General features: G+C 46.6%; 1 protein-coding gene across 1 annotated transcript in view; it reads left to right on the top strand.

Annotated features, from left to right (window-relative positions):
• Positions 1–511: 511 nt before the first annotated feature.
• Positions 512–17022, top strand: part of LOC149339707 (sperm-specific sodium:proton exchanger-like) — a 35306-nt gene continuing 18795 nt past the window's right edge. The window contains exons 1-7 of the mRNA XM_089550547.1: positions 512–570; positions 2918–2976; positions 6228–6482; positions 8572–8712; positions 11005–11103; positions 13126–13396; positions 15648–15791. Coding sequence (XP_089406673.1) covers positions 515–570; positions 2918–2976; positions 6228–6482; positions 8572–8712; positions 11005–11103; positions 13126–13396; positions 15648–15791 — 1025 coding nt within the window. The 5' untranslated portion in view covers positions 512–514. The remainder of the gene's footprint in view (positions 571–2917; positions 2977–6227; positions 6483–8571; positions 8713–11004; positions 11104–13125; positions 13397–15647; positions 15792–17022) is intronic.

Below are 17022 nucleotides of genomic sequence, written 5' to 3'. Positions count from 1 at the left end.
GTTTTATAAAATGTTTCATGTTCCGGAGCTGCTGCAGGTGAGCTGTTAAAAAAACTGCAGTGATGGGGTGAGGGTTAACATCGCTCACCTGCGTTCTGCGACGTGCTCTGACATCTCAGGACACGCGGGCTTGTTTTTTTTTTGCCATAAAGGAAATGCAGCAGGCGCGGTCGTCCCACAACTTCGGAATCAGCAGCAGCCGAGGGGCACAGCCACTGTGCCACCACGGCGTGTCATAGAATAACGAAATAATTGATACTTGGTCATGGCGCTTTTTACGTTGTTTCGATAGTGTGTACGTTTCTTGCAACCAAATAAGAGGGCCAACTAAACTTCGACGTAGTAAACAAGTAACTGACCGCGGTAGGTTTAGTAAAAGAGAGAGGCGCAGTCGACATTCACCGCAGATGCCTTAGTTATCTTAGTTCGCTTTCGCTTAGTTCGAACTATCGATTGCAGGCCTGCTAATTCATTGCTACTAAGAAATGCATTTTTCATCCACAGGGATGAACTTATGGAACAAGTCTCGGAGCCGGTCATCATATACGACACTTTTGATCCTCAAGAAGAGTGAGTTTCTAAGGTTTCTTTGTATTGCTTCAAAATTTTGAAAGGGTCGTGCATATTCGCGTTTTACGCACGTCTGCTATGCCGGCAAACGAAGCTGATGAAGCAAAGTCGGTTTATTATTTCGTGGGCAAGATATTTTTGTTTTGTAGCGAGAGCTACACTACGTTAGCTCTTCGAGCCTTCAGCGTGGCACTCCTTGAGCTCCGCGGCAGCGCCGTTGGTCACGCGGTTGGTCACGTGGGTTGGTCACGTGGTGCGGATAAGCTGCTGCTTCCGGCGGCGCGGCGCGCCGGCGAAACTCGAAACCTAGCTCTAACAGCTGTGCGCATGCGCCGTGTCGAGGGGGGAAGGGGGTTGGGGGAATGGAGAGGGATAGAGGTGTCGCAGCTGTATAAGTAGGCGGCTCGGCCGAGCCGCCGGAGCAAAGATGGAGAGCGGAGGAGAGGACGTGCTGAGCTCGGCGGCTCTGAAAGAAGCCAGGGCTCTGCGTTGGAACGAAACCAAGATTAGGCGGCGAGCCGAGAAGGCGGAGGAAGAGCGTACGATACGCCTCGATAAGCGGCGTAAGAAGACGCGGTTCGGAAGGCGCGCCTAGCCGCCGATAGTGAAACCATCCAGCTCTCGCATCACTCCAGCTTTAGTCGGTGCTAAACCGCAGCCATTTTTTTTACTACTGCGACTGCGCGCAACGCTATCATGATATCATGGGCCCGCCGCGCGTGCTCACAATGCCTTCATGAAATGTTCTCGAGTGTGGGAGTCGTTCTGCTCAGCTAATTTGAAAGCACTGACATCTTCGTCGTGCTTCCCAATACTGGTGCGTTCTAGAAGAGCGGCTGCAGTGTTGCCTGCTCCAATAGGCACAGGCGCGGACAAAAGTAAACGGATCATGCAATTGTCTTCGAATATATTTCACGCGAAACCTAATTGAAATTTCCAGCAGAGGTGCGCGCATGCTCGTAGCGGAGGTTGGTGGGCTTTCTTGTAGACAAACAGCGCGTCCTCATTTCCAATGGAGAAGGCGTGGTTGCACTTCGATCGCAATAGCGTACTCCGTTTACTTATGGCCGCGCCTGTACAGTTGTTACCTCCGTCGCGAACGTGTCACCTTATGGCCGCTTTGCGGTCGGAAAATAAGCCCACGGAAAATAAGCCCACTTCACAATGGGTTGTTTCTACTGAACAGTAACTACGGGTAAATAGCGTTGGTCTGTCGCTAAAATATTGATTAGTCGAGCATCTCGTGATGTCACACGAGGAGCTGCGGAATTGAAAGTGACTAAAAAAATCACAAATTAATTATAAGTTCGCAACATTGCTCAAACGTCATTGTTACATGTAAGAACGTAAAGCAAATTGCGCTGAAAAGAAAATTCGGGCAATTAGTCTGGAATCGAACCTGTGACATTTTGATCTCGAGTCAGACATGCTGGCTCTAGGTGATCGAGGCACGTCCTTTCAAATTGGTTAAAGGGAGCACTTGTGTGTCATGTACGAGTGTCCGTGTCTGCGAAGCGGTTAGCAAAGAGAATCACAGGCCGCTGAGGGTGTCCATTAAGGCTACCTCGTCTTATACTCTTAGGGTGGAGCTTAGGTCTCCTCGAATTATTTTATCAAGCGACAGAGCTGAATGATGCTGTATTCATACAAAATTGGACGCAAGATTGGTATGTGTTTTTCCGTAAGGATAGACTTTACAGCATATTCCCATCAAAATCAAATGGTTTGCTCCCGTGAACATCGGGTATATTAAAAAGGCTCCGCTTAATGCGAACTTTGCGTAATTCGAGCATTTATCGGCCCCCTTCAGTACAAAGTAGGAAGATTCGACTGAACAGGTAGCTCCTACATTCATGGGAGCATTCGCTTCACACACAAAATGCACTCTGGGTACAGAGAGGTTGAAAATTTGTCATGGCCAGTAATCGCTCAAAGCAGAACCATTTAGAACAAAGGAAAAGCAGTGCTTCTCCCTCAAACTTCGTGGTATTCTTTTAATGCTGATAACTTGGCCGCTTTCATATTAAAGCTGCCAGCAGTATCATCAGGTTAGATTCAACCGCGAGCACTGATTAAAAGTAGCATCGAATTTTACACTTTCTTCCATTCAACTGCACTGATAAGCTGCACTGATTCATATTTTTGCGCAAACTATTCTAGCGTTCATGTATTCTCGTTATTGGGTTGTACACTAATATCATATTACATTCTTAAAAAACTTTGGGACAGCGTTGGCGCATATATCCGCCTTTATAATACTTTCGCCCATTGTTTCCTAATTTACGTCGGATATCAACGTGCCATGTGACCCTATTTTTCCTTACATCCCTTTCTCTTCTCTTTCCAGTGAAGATTTAGACTACAGGGAGGACTATTTGAGGTTTATCGTCTTTCTTCTGATCGCATGTGAGTACGACGGCTGGCTTCGTAGAGCTGTCGCGTTCACTTGGAGCTGCAATCCGTTACCCGGTGCAAAACTGGGTCGTGAACTATGTCCGCTCAAAAGGAACCACTTCAAAGACGAACGCAGCAGCAAGATGTAGATGTTCTTATTCAGACACCCATTTAAAAGCAACGTCGACGCGAAGAAGTGTGAAAAAAATCTTAGTGTTGTTGAGTTCACTACGCAATTTCTCTGCGTAGCAGGTACTGGAAAACCTAAGGTGATGCTCTCGCTAGAATTTCCTGGCTACAGCTGGCCTTATCAGTCGGACACACAGCAATGTTCCTAATCCCAAGGAGAGATAAGGGAACAAACAATAAATGGCACTTCCGCGCTAACTATCCCAATCTTGCTACTGATGAACTTAGTTGATTTCGCCTTTTTTTAGCATGACAAATACTACATGCATCCCCAATGCTAGCTTTTATGCAACGTCCAAACTGGCAACGGATCATGACGCCTCATATCAGGGACTTAACGATTAAAACTAGAGAAAACGCTGGCGTCCGCGACATCCGACTTAATGTAATTTAATTACGAAGCAGTGGCGGCTGTACGCTCAGCATGTAAACAGCAAGCGAAGGGAACGTAAACTCCGCCAACGCTTGTGCAGTACCGTCGACCGGCAGACATGCCAAAGCCTTATCACGGCTCGTAGCTGCGTACCAGCGAGAGTAAGCGCGGGCGGAGGAAGTTTCCCCTGTGCGAATGTAGTCTGTATGGCTCTTCCCAAAAGTGCGAAGGAGGTCTGACTGTTGTCTGCCTCTTCGAAACCGGCTGATGAGGGCTTTGAAGAAGGATGGACAATTGGGCAAGTTGGTAACGGTTCATATTGGAAGGTACAGCGCAAAGGAGACGCAAGACGGGCAGAAAAAGAACACAGACATACGCTGTCTGTGTCCTCTTTCTGTCCGTCTTGCGTCTCTTTTGCGCTGTACCGTCCAATATTCTGTCAGCTTTGTCGTGGTGGCGCGAAAGAGCAGTGCATCAGAAAATCAGAAACTTCTCTATTTTTTGTTTAACCCGCGTCACAAACTTATGATGTGCTGGAAAATAGGCTTTAGATACGCCAGAGGCTCAAGGGTGGCAACTGCCCTGCTGATATGGATTGTGCGTTTGCTTTTAACGCCCCAAAGTGACTCGGGCAGTGAGAGAAGCCATAGTGGAGGACTCCGGGTTAATATATAGACCACGTGGCGTTCCTTAACGTGCGCTGACATCGCGCAGTACACGGATGTTTTTGTATTTCGCCACCATCGAAATAGGGCCTCCATGACCGGAATCGAACCAGCGACCTTGGGATCGTTTTCCGAACACCAAAGCCACTGAGCCTACGTGGTCTGTCGCTGTCAAAAATACCCAAATACCCAACGTCAAAAATACACAATTGAAAGCTCGTTGAGCTGGCTTTCTCGCGTTGCATAATTATAAAATAGCGTATTTCGCACTTCTTTTGCGACAAATATAGGCATATTTGGTGTATTTGATGATATTGGATAAGTCAACGATTTCGGCGACGATACCATGCGCAGCGTCGCCATTTTATAACTCTGTAACGTGGAAAAGCCAACACAGCAAGTTTTTAAATGCTTATTTTCTACGTTCGCTCTTTCGAATCACATTGTTCTTTAAGGAAATTTAAAAGCAGGGCTCACCTTCAGCGTCAACAGCCATCATTTCCCAATATAACTTTGCCCCTAAAATATAAATTATAAAGTTTAGAAGTCGATTTCAGTTATTCACCGCCTAGCACGAACCCGCAACCTGCAAAGTCAGCACTTGATTAGTTGAGAGAAGTAAGGTAAACCTTCCACTGTGTGGGCTTTGCGCTGGATTCAGCACGTTTCAGACGTTTAGGTGCCTCATCAATCAGTATACGAAACAGTCATCCATGGGCACATCTGCAAAAGCCACGGTCTCTCCTAACCGCAGTGCTCACGCGCGCTCACCTGCCTCGCCTCGGCTGAGGCATCGAGGAGTGCTTAGCGCCGCAGCACGGGTGGGCGAGAAAAGGTCACGTGGCTTGTGCGCCATGGAGTGACGTCGTTCGATGGGCGTCGCTAGGTGGATACCATAGGCGCGCGGTTTTCGAATTGCGCCACAAATGGCGGAAACTTTATTTGACGCAGAGCGATGAGGGCAATTACGTTTTCGAAATTCTAAAAACTGAGATCGAAATTACTAACGGACCGCCATAAATCTCTAATTGAAGCCAGATTCCTATCTGTAACAGTTTAAAAGCTAACTATTGGAATTTAATCGCTGGACTAGTTAACATAATTGGCCACTTTTGTGGTTTTCAGCATTAATTGTATTACTGTGCCGCAAACAAAACACGCGTCTTCTTTAAAATCAGTGGTGGGCTTCTCTGAAACACCTGGTATAAATAGGCATGCCCAGCCATATCCAGAGAGCATGCACGAAAATCAATGTAGTGATACATTGCAGCTGTACGGCTGGTCACGTACAAGGACCGGCTGGTGCCCACACGATAACCTTTCTTGCCCGTACGGAAGCATCTGAATTTACCTTTCAGTCAAAGCAACTCCAAAGGTGTACCCCTAGCTTGACTTCAGCCGCAGAGTGACGTGAGCGAGTAAATGCGCAAACTTTCGCTGCATACGCTCCAGACATTCGATATTTGGTTCGTTCCAACTGCTCGGCCATGACCAGTATGCGCGTTGCCGCACCACCGATATCCCAGAATATCAGCTTCAACGTTACATCATGCCATACTAGGCACGAAGTTTTGTTTTCTAGCCAGACCACGGAGGCCTGATTTCAAAGAAGGCAGGACAGAAAAATTACCTTGTTCTAAGTGTTCGGGGCATGCTAAGCAATCGCGTTGAGAGTGAATTAATGCGGAGTCCACAACTACTTTCTAAACGGAAAGGAGTAAAAAAGGAGTAGGCTGTCCTCTAGCGCACCCCCTTTTACGAAAAGGGGATGTGCTAAAGGACAACAAACTCACTATGTGCTCCCATAGAGGCGTAGTCGTGTTTCGACTGATATATGGCGCGCCTGATAGACCGTAGTGAAGCTTTGCGCGTATCAACTGCAACGATTAACAGAAAACCAAGAAAAGTGGCGTCGATGCTTGTTCTACTCCATGTGGTGATGTTCGACCACTGCCGATATCCCCAATGTTAGTGTTCGATAAAAACGTGCAACGGTGTAGAGAGGCGCACTGATAGGGAGATTCGCCGGCACGCAGGCTTCTTCAAGGCGTTCCAGCGGCAGCTTCGCGTGCCGTACATGAGCTGGGTGCTCCTGCTCACCACGCTGCTGCTGTGTTCCATGTCTGCGAGCGGCGCGCTGCGCCGCACCGGCGGCCTCATCGCCGTGGTGGGCGTGCAGGCTATCCGCGCCTTCGTGCCGGCCTTCGTAGTGCACACCACGCAGGGCATCAACAACTACATCTTCCGCCGCTGCCACGTCGAGATCATGGTCTTCTCCATCGGAACCTTCAGTACGCCTTTCGCGACTACGTCGCACACGCTCCGGCCGTTTTCAATCACCGGCGAAAAAAAATCTTAAAGCGGTATAGACACCTAATTTTGTTGCATGTTTTCATATAAAATGATACGGAAGACACTACTATCCATGAATCACTGTGTCGTATTTGCCTACGGCCGCTAAATAACTTACAATCGAATTTTTCTGTCAGGCTATTTCGGTTTCAACAGCCGAGCGATGGCTATGACATCCAAGGGCGGTTATATGTCACGTGAGGCAAGAAAAAAAATGCAATATAATCGATGCATTCATTGTCATGACTTCCAAGTGCGGTTATAGGCAGACTCATGAAAAAGATGCAATATAATCAATGCTTCCAGATTAATTGTAATTCCGCCTCTGGAGGAAGGCTGGCTTCAGCACTCTATTGAATTAAAGCGGTGAAGCAACCATTATATCGACGTTTTTCCATGCCTCACGTGACATAAAATCACTCTTTGACGTCGCAGCAATCGTTCGGTTGGACAACGCCGGTCCTGTGTACTTCTCCTTGTGAATGCGTCCTTTTCGCTGGTTTTCTACTTACCATGCACCAACTGGCCCAACATGCTACGCTTCATCAACAGCATGAGAGAAAAACATCATTACAAATCATTCAGCGATGATGCGTGAATACCACATGGTGACTCATGCGTAGTAACTCTTCCCCATCATTGTAGAGATGAAAACATGCCACCAGAATTAGGTGTGTATACTCCTTTCAGCCAGAAAAGGACGCCAACCAGGATGACACAACGTTTCAGAACCTACACGGCTCTTCGTCAGGTGTGACTGCGTGCAACTTTCTGAGCGTAAACCGCGGGCGTAGGAAGAGGGAAGTGTTTAGTGCGACTTGTTGACATTCCCCTGTGCCTGCTGTATGTGTCGTGACTTAAGTAGCAGCTTCCTGCATGGGTATGGCTCGCTCTCTATCGCAATGGTTTTATTCAATACTGTGCTCACATGCCTCGTAGTGCGCTTCGATCCTTATTTTTATGACATCGGCGTAGTACTGCTTCATTCTTTCCGTGAAATTTTTTGTTTCACTAGCGTACGACACCGAGCACTCCGAGCAAAGGATTTATATGCCACGCTTTGGGCTTTTAACGTGATAGCGTTAAGACTTCCCTTCTGCAGAAAATCCGGCGTAGTCGGTGTCGTCGTCGGCGTTGTGAGCGATAAAGCGGGTGGCCCACCCGCCAACTAGGTGACGTGAACTTGCGACGTCATTAAAACCTGACGTTCGTGGAAGCTGGCAACCTGCTTACTGGATTGCGAACTAACTGCCCACTATGGCAGGTGGCAGTTAATGATTGGTCGTGAATGGTCGCTCGGGAAAAGCAACCTGGGTCGCAACAAGCCCCACAGGTAGCTGTGCCACCTGCCGGGCCAGTGGCGTATCGCTTAACAACTGCGCCAAGAATGGTATGAGGACTCTCTCAGGTCTATGCATGTAAAGTAGAGAATGTCCATTTCCGCATATATCAGCAAACAGAACTCAGGCGAACTTGTATAGGATGTTTCGTCTTCGTAAAATTTGACTACATTTATCCTGGTATACCTGGATTGATTTTCGCTTAATATATTATAACTTCGATTTATTATTCTCTTTGCAACGAAAAGGTTTTTACTAACACCCCAAGTATGCCATTACCCAAAGCCAATTTAATGTGGTTATAAGAACTCACTCAAGAAAAACTAAATTGTTTCCTTTTTTTTTTCTTAGAAACTAAGATATCGTTTCGAGCAGCGCAGTACAGGATGTCCAGCAACGGTCACATGTCCGCGTGAGCTGAGCGGTGGCAGTGCTCATGGCAGTTACGACAAACAAATAGAATCGCACGGGAATACAGTTTCCATAAGATCGTCATACTCATCAGATCTTGTTCGATCTTGTTCTCTAATTTCGAGTTTCTCATTGAAGGAGAAGAACGTTGCGATTGGATTAGCGTTTCCATAGATCTTTATCAACACCAGACAGGCTTCCTCAGGAATGCTAACCTTTCAATGACCCTCGTGTGTTCTGTTGAAGTGCACGTGGCGACGACTGACTTGTTTCGCAGGTATGACCATCGTGATGGCGTCGGTGTACGCTCTTCGCAAGGTGTCCGATGGCACGTGGAGCGTAAGAGAATGCGTCTTCTTCGGCCTCTTCATGTGCTCCGTCGAGCGGGTGCCACTGAGCGGCATCATCTTCGAAGAAGGTCAGTGACGACTAAACGTGACCATTGAACGGCCTCAAATTGCTGATGATTTAGGGTCCAAAAACCGCCACTTCAAACAGGCGGATAATAATGCTCTGGGAGTTCATAGCATGTTTATAGGTAAAAACGAGAGGGTAACACATCGCAAAACACACACGCTTGCTCATCCTTTCACCTTCCCAGCCGGTGAGTGAGCTATTCTCTATGTCATGTGCTATCAGCACAGGCGGAAGAACTACCCTCACCAATGAGGCGAATATCAGTCGTTCAGGACCGGTCCGCCGGATGCTCCGCCTGCGCCTTTGCTTGACGCGTGCGCATCCGCTTCCAGAGTGCGCCGTGATGCAATCTGTACGCCACTCACATGCTCCGTTTAACTTCTGGGCACCTCTATATTCACCCCCCCCCCCCCCCCCCTCCATATGGTGGCTTTGTAGTTTTGGAACACGGCTGCTACTTCTAAGGTCGCGAGATCGAATCCCCGCAATGGCGGCCGCATTTCGAGGGAGGCGCAGTGCGAACACGCGTGCGTGCTGGGCTGTGTAGATGGCATAAATTAATCTGTAGTCCTCCCCTGCGGTTTCCCTCAAAGCCCACGTGTCGCTTCGGGACGTTAAACCCCACAATTTATTCACATTAACTTATCTTTCCTCCCCTTTTTACTCCCCTTAATGTATTTCCTATGTGCTACTATGCATTTCCTCCACTCAAAAATGTCTAGAATCACAAAAGGTCCCCCTATCAGATTTCACTAGGAACAATGAAGCCACTCACTGCCATCTCCAACCCATTTAGTGCTATGGACCGGCTAATATTGCTCTTCAGAAGCACTACTTCTTCCCATAATGTCCTACGCGAGCCCATGTGCTGCCTGTTAGCTAGCGAGGGCAGCATTGCACTTCGAGAGTGCGTGCGAAGTGAATCTGTACTCACAGGTCGATTCTTCCACATCCACATTACCGCCGATTTGATGACTCGGCCACACCACGACACTTGCAGTTACTTCCTAGCCTCAGTTCGCATCTCCACGATCGATACTTGTTTCCACTGGCCCCGCACAAAGTCGGCCTCTTCAACATTCGACGCTTCCGGACGTGCGGTGGCGCGTGAAAAATTTTGGCACCAAGTGAGCGCCGAAAGACTGCATTCGAGCGTTCACTGTAGAACCGTCTCTGCGCTGTCGAAAATGCAATTGGCGAGTCCATTATCACCCTTCAGGGATGGCCCCCTGGCAGCGTCCACACGGCTACAGTCCGCTCTCAGACGTCGAAGCGGGAAGCGAAGCTACGATAACGCGCCACAGCCCAGTACTTGCAAGACAGTAAGGCAGATGCCGTTCAGCAGCATGAGTAGACGAGCGCGGAACGTTATCTGAACAGTAGGAAACGTGTCGAGGCAGACGAGCTTACGCGTTGCCACGGGTTGGCAAGAGGCTTGCGTGCTCGGCCACATTCTCCGCTCTCCTGATTAGCCGTTGTGCGTGCTTTTGCATGCATCTCTAGCGGCGCAAGTCAGTTACCTGGCAGGTTAGTGGCAATGAAGTGCACCATTCCCCCCACCGCAGCCCCTAAACGTGTGAACCTTCCTTCTCTTGGCTGTCGACTAAGGCCACTATGGGATGACGTATACGATATACAGCCTTTGTTAAAAACGTTGCACAGGGTGTTCAGTTTTAAGCCATGCAATGCGGCTCTCTTGAGTACCTGGAAGCCCTATGCTTTGGACGGGAGAGGACGGGGGAGAGCTTGTCTTGCCTTCGACAGACTTGGAATGCTGGCGATTCAAAAGCGGTCGCACAGTGCATGGCCCAGAGGCAAACTCCTTTTGCTATATATTTTTGACAAGGGCTGTATCTAGATAGCTACCTCACGCGCGCCACCGAGCGAACGAGGCTTCCAGACTATCACGGCGGCACTTGCATGTGCCCGCAGTTGCCGCGTCAGCACCGGATTCCTTAACCGACTGCACCTTCACCACTGGTCTTCCGAGTCAGAACACAAAAAACGAATCTCGATTCACCACCGGCCACCTCTGATCGCAGTTGCGATTCTTGAAGCCCATTAACAGACACTCGTTTTCTATCCCGAGATTGTCTATAGGCAATCTGCGCTGATGTTCACTGTGCTTGCGTTAGCAAACGGTAGAGAACCTGAGTGGCAAACGGAAGTTGTTCGATATGCCTGTTTCGCACGAACTCCAGTTTTGGTACCACGGAATCGTAACGCAAACATTTTTCCGGAGTCACTTTGGTCTTGAAGTGTGTTGAGTTATAATTATTTATTCTTGTTTCAGGTCGCTATCCTGTTCTCGCAACAATGATCCAGTCAGAGGCCCTATTCAGTACTGCCATGACGTGGTGTGTCTTTGGGTTTCTGAAAGGAAATACAAATCGTAAGTAAATTAGGGCATATAAGTAAACCACATTTTAAATCGGCGAACTCCTTGCTACAGCTCGAAAAACACTATTCATTGCGCTGATTTCTGTTAGCAGCGTATATAACAAGCCAACTTGACATCTGCTGTATTACCTTTCATTTATTTTGGAAGGGAACGCCGAGCTTTAGCTTTGACCAACGAAAGATCGTTCTAGTCTGCCGACTGAGAGGTGTCACGTGCTTCAATAACGAATGCAACTTCTCACGTCGAAGAAGTAAAAGAATAGCATGCCCTGCCAGTGGTAGATTGTTTTCACATCTATTTCAAACAGCGGCGTGGAAATCTTTAAAATACCTATGGCCAATTCTGCGGATCATATTGGGACATTATACTACAATAGAATGCAGAAATGTGGATTCAGAGCTTAAGAACCACCCTGTTCTCTTATTCCACCTTTATTTTTTGCTTCCATTTTTTTGTATTAAGAAAATTTTTGACAAGGACGTATTATTGATTTTGCGAACACATCCTCACAGTTAGATAAGCAGGCGCAAATAGAGCCAATATGTTATGTCCTATAAGCTTGTCGACTACCTGTTCCTTTGTCTGACTCCAGAAAGTTAGTGTGTATTTCAGCCAGACACTTGGAGTACAGAAAAGGCAAGAAGATTCTGCGTTGCTGCAGTCATCTAGAAGATGTGTTACGGACTGCGCCTTAAGGAAGTCCTGAACATAGCATTTTGCGCTCTACGCAGTTGCCCTATACTGAGCCTTTAATAAAATTTTGAAATGTGAGTGAATATTCGAAAATTTCTGCAAAGTAATCGGACCCGCTCCTATTTAATTCGATGAAGGAATCACTTAGTCCACGTTAAAAATGATTCCAAATCAATCGAATATGCTCTCAAGTTTTCAAATACATTTCGAATAATGGGCATGAGATTCGATAAGGCGCGATGCAGTTAACTCCGACCGCAATTTAAGAAAGGCTTTCCTCTCCGACGCCGCCCAGTATGCTGCTGCAATGGCTGTGCGCGGGAGGAGGGTTCAGCTCCACCACGCGGTCCATGTACTTATCGGCATTCGTGATGCTCATACATGGCCTCCAAAACTTCGCGATGCTGCAGTGTGCAGGCACGTTTAGCAAGCCGTGCCTTGATGCGCCTTCTCTCGCTGCTCTCGCTCCTTTCATTTACTTATATCTTGCGCTAGATTTAAAGCGAAAGCTTTACTACTTGCACTTTCAAGCCTTTGCCGTGCGACGGCGGTGCACATGAAATGACCTTTCGCATGACCTCTGTGTGACGTCACGCCGAAGAGCTGGGCGACCATCTCGCGCCGTCTGCGAGTAGTGGCGGTGCCACCACCGGCGGCCTTAGATTAGATTAGGTTTGATTAGATTAGATTACATTGCATTACATTACATTACATTACATTGGATTAAATTGGATTATATTGGATTGGATTTGATTGGATTGAACTGGATTGCATTGAATTAGGTTAAATTAGATTACATTAGATTATAATACATTAGATTAGATCACATTAGATTAGAGTAGATTAGATTAGATTAGATTAGATTAGATTAGATTACATTACATTGGATTGGATTGCATTGGATTGTATAACCGATGCATCACCACAAGTCTTAACTACAAGCACCACCACCAGCTACACTACCAGCTGAACCATGGCGTAGGTACGGATATTGCTTTCGCAATTACCGGGCTTAACCAAGCTAAGCCACGGCGAATTTTTTTCGTTGCTCTGAGTAGAAAGTGGTAATTTTCCTATATTTGACGTACATGCAGTGGCCTTGGGTTGAGTAACCCCTGATGGTCAGTTTTGCCTCTTTTGAGAGCTGCAGCCTGACTCCATTAGTTTTAAGCACCGTATGGCATTGCTACCACTGACGCTTCGCGGTTCAGCGCGATTATTCATTGTGCGAATAATCAATACGCGCGGATATTCGCATTCGATTCGGTGTACCAATCGCACACTAATAATTTTTTGTTCTACCTCTCTTTCTGCCCGCAGAGTACCACGAAATGCTGCTGTTCCCGCTGCAGAACCAATTAGTGGCGGTGGCCGTAGGGTGTGCCCTAGGCGCCGCCACCATGACCGTGCTGAGAATGATCACCTTCGGCAGCGACTCGGTCATCGTGGTGGTCATGTGCGGCACCTACTTCACCTTCTTCTTGCTCGAGTCGCTGAACAGCTCTGGAGTGACGGGCGTCATCGTCTACACCATGGTGGTCACCTCGCACCGGCTCATCTCGTGCACCGAGCTGGAGGGCTACCTCGAATCGTGAGCACTAATCACGCACTATAATGGGAGCGAAACAATCCCTCTACCTCTTATCAGTAGGTTTTCTATCATGCTAACGGGTTATTAGGTAACTGACCTTATCACTACCCCTTCTACGCCACAGGTGCAATGAAGAACTCCTCTTTGATCGTACCCAAACCTAGAAACTGGAAAAGCGCATTTTTCAACGGGAAATAGTTTACGAACATCAATTTTCTTCATATATCTTAAAATTCCGCTGTAACAATCAATATGTTCTTAGACCTCCCTTAGGCAGGCTCGCATTTTTGTGCTATTACTTTTTGTCATCGTCAAAAACATTCTCCGCTCTTCTGTGGCAGTCTTATACTCGATGCGAGTGGTGGAACAACTTTAAAAGAAAGGTTTTGCTACGCATCGCGGCAACGAACCATTACATTCAATGTTTTCGTGACAGTGCCTTGCAATATGCCACAGTTGCCGCACAATTAAAATTTTTCTTAGAATAAAACTTGATTTGAGGAACTGTTCATGTGGCCAACATATCAATAGGCAGCTTGCCAATAGATACAACGTTCGGAGGTCAGCTGAAGGTCACTCCACTCAAGGCTATCAGGCGGAACGCTCACGGCAGTTTCATGCATGGCTAAAGCGGAGAAAGCCCTGAATATTAGTTGCTTGCACAGCTGATAGACGCTGTCAGCATTAGGTAATTTCTGGAACCTTCCAGTTGGTGAGTCCCCTTATTTTAATCCGCAGTTTCTAAACGTGTAAGGATAAACTCTTCGGGAAGAGCCTTGAGTTCGGGGAAATTCAGCGAAACAAGACGGTCCATAAATGATAGAAAGCAGTCATTGCAGTCACTGAAGCTAAGAACAAACTGGGATAAGAATATGAGCGTTGTTATTACACGACGTAGCCTTGCCAGTACGTTGGCTGCCTGCCGAACGCCGAAACCTGCTGGCTAGAATCCGCGATACGGGGTGGGCGTTCTGTCTGTTTCTTAGTTGCATAGCTGCATCGATAGGCTTTTGCTAAAAACGTTGTTTTTGTCTGTTTGTTTGTTGTTTGTTTGTTTGTTTGTTTGTTGGTTTGTTGGTTTGTTTGTTTGTTTGTTTGTTTGTTTTTGTTTGTTTGTTTGTTTGTTTGTTTGTTTGTTTGTTTGTTTGTTTGTTTGTTTGTTTGTTTGTTTGTTTGTTTGTTTGTTTGTTTGTTTGTTTGTTTGTTTGTTTGTTTGTTTGTTTGTTTGTTTGTTTGTTTGTTTGTTTGTTTGTTTGTTTGTTTGTTTGTTTGTTTGTTTGTTTGTTTGTTGCAGCCCTATTGAAGGGCCATACCAAAACAATAGCCTTGTGATAGGGCATCTGCCTCGAATTCGGAATGTGCTGGGTTCTATCCCAGAGCCGCCCGGTACCAACCAGTTTTCATGTCCATCCCACCCTTGCGGGATATATAGGGGCGGGAAAGGAGGGGGGGGGGAATGGTACTGGCTAAAATGGGCAATTCCGTGGTATTTTGATTGTTTTGGGTTGACGAATGCATTCCTAAAGCGCGCTCTCTCTTTCTCAAGACACCGTTTCCTCTAACAATAAATATCATACTCCTGAAGAAAGAGAAAACTGAAAACAAGCCATGCTGTCCCAGTGAAGGGGGGGGGGGGGGGGGTCTGCGCGGCGCAGAGATAACGGCGCACACGTTGGAGGCAATACGGTCGCGACTCTGTTTAGAGCGAAAATAAGTATCTGTGATCGATGACAACACTAAATATTAATGGCGCCAATTACCAAAAGAATCTTCTTGTTCAACATGCTTAGAGCAAAATATTATTGGGAGGCTAACGCTTCCAAACTAGAATACACAGTATTCCTAAAAAATTATCCCTACCGTTATCCCAAAGCAGAGATTATTAAGACCATTCTGGGCCCTGATCAGAACTGAAAAATGACTAAGCCCTTTAAACCATGGGCGCTTGTCCTGTGGCTTCTTCTCTGTCTTTTGTTTGTGCGCGCCCACAAATTTTCATCATGAACAACCTACAACTAGCCCAGCTTTCCGCCCTTTATTGTATTTCTTTGTGTTATTGAACTTTATTGCTTTATACTGCTCTCCTTCATACTATGTCCTGCAAGCTACCCAAACTCAAAATTTTGGCCGTGAAATTTGATGTTAAACAGGATCAAAGTTTTCCTCTGATACGTGAAACACCAGAATTCACCGCTATTACCCTTTAATGCTTCATATTGTGTACATGGCCCGTCGGTGTAAATCTACGCAGGTTCTGGTCGGTGTTGTTCGATTGGATGGGGACGCTGACCACCTTCATCTGCGCCACGTTCACGGCCTACATGCTCATCAACTACTTCCGCAGCTACGAGTGGGAGGAGATAGTGCTCTGCTACGTCGCCAAGATGGCCATGCGGTTAGTACGCCTCCCGGTCCCGTTCAGTGGAGAAACCGCCGTAGTTGTTGGCGTCGACGTTGGCGTGTCGAGAAAATCTGCATTGGTTGAAAAGTTTGTGACGTCACAACCACATGACCTCGAGGCGGGCAATTCAAACAGAATACAGCGATCGAACAGTGCAACAGTGATAATGTCACTACACAATTCCTCATTGGCCTACAGGTTCATGATGTTGAAACACCACCATTAAGTAGTGCCTGTATAGAAGGAAGTGCAATTGCTCTGAAAAGAAAAATGAGGTCGAGTCGCGGCTCGAATCCTCGAGTCGGGAGCCGGGCTCGATGTCCTTCGACCGCTGAGGATCCTTTTTTTTTTTAATCAACACATGTTATTTACAACATTATATAAAATATAGGGTAAAAGTAGGGGAATAGCACTAAAATTATAGCATTTAGGTTTGTTCATAGGCAGACAAGTAACCCAGAGAGGAGGTAGTATACATGTAACTGTGAGGGGGCGGGAATGTACAGAAATGTTAGAGAGAAGGTCCAGTATTGCAATCAAGGCAGTGATGAGATAAGAAACAATCGATTAAGGCCAGAAAAAAAGTTGTTTAACTTGGTCAAAAGGATGTTTTATGTGTTGTGTGGTAAATGAATAAAACAATTAAAACCAAAATAAAATAAACAGCTCTGTGCCTATCAAGATCATGATGTGGAAAATGGACCCCAGGTCCCTGAAGGGACCCATTTACATCAACGCGTCATAACTTTACGGCGGCGCTCAAATGTCTCTCGAATTTTTTTTCAAAATTCATGTTGAAGAATATAGGAGGCTTGTCCATCTTTCTTCGTTCTTGTCGGTCGTCACTGCATTGTTTTTTTTTTTACTGCTTCAATATACACAAACTCGCTCAGTTTTCGGTTCTTCTGTGGTTGAATAATTCAACAGTGCGGCTTAAAATATGCCGCAGGTCGAGAGACAGTTTAGACTGCGGATGTAAGAGGGGCAACTGTTCCCTTCCAGCCTCTTAAATCGATGGGCTACGTTCAGTGAACAAGCGCATGACTAAACGAAGGCTTAAAATGGCATCTGCAACTCACTCGCAGTTCCATGGGATCAAGGAAACGAGTAGATTCTCAATCGTTGTTAACTATTTTTTTGGTTGCCGTTCTTTCTAACTTGAAATTATTCTTATCCCTACTAGACAGATTCTTGTCGAATGTTATCTTTTTGAAACTTATGCAAC

The sequence above is a fragment of the Amblyomma mixtum genome, chromosome 6 (assembly GCF_055824585.1).
Source record: "Amblyomma mixtum isolate Tamu chromosome 6, ASM5582458v1, whole genome shotgun sequence".
NCBI classification, from domain to species: domain Eukaryota; kingdom Metazoa; phylum Arthropoda; class Arachnida; order Ixodida; family Ixodidae; genus Amblyomma; species Amblyomma mixtum.
This window is presented reverse-complemented; position numbering and strand designations above follow the sequence as displayed.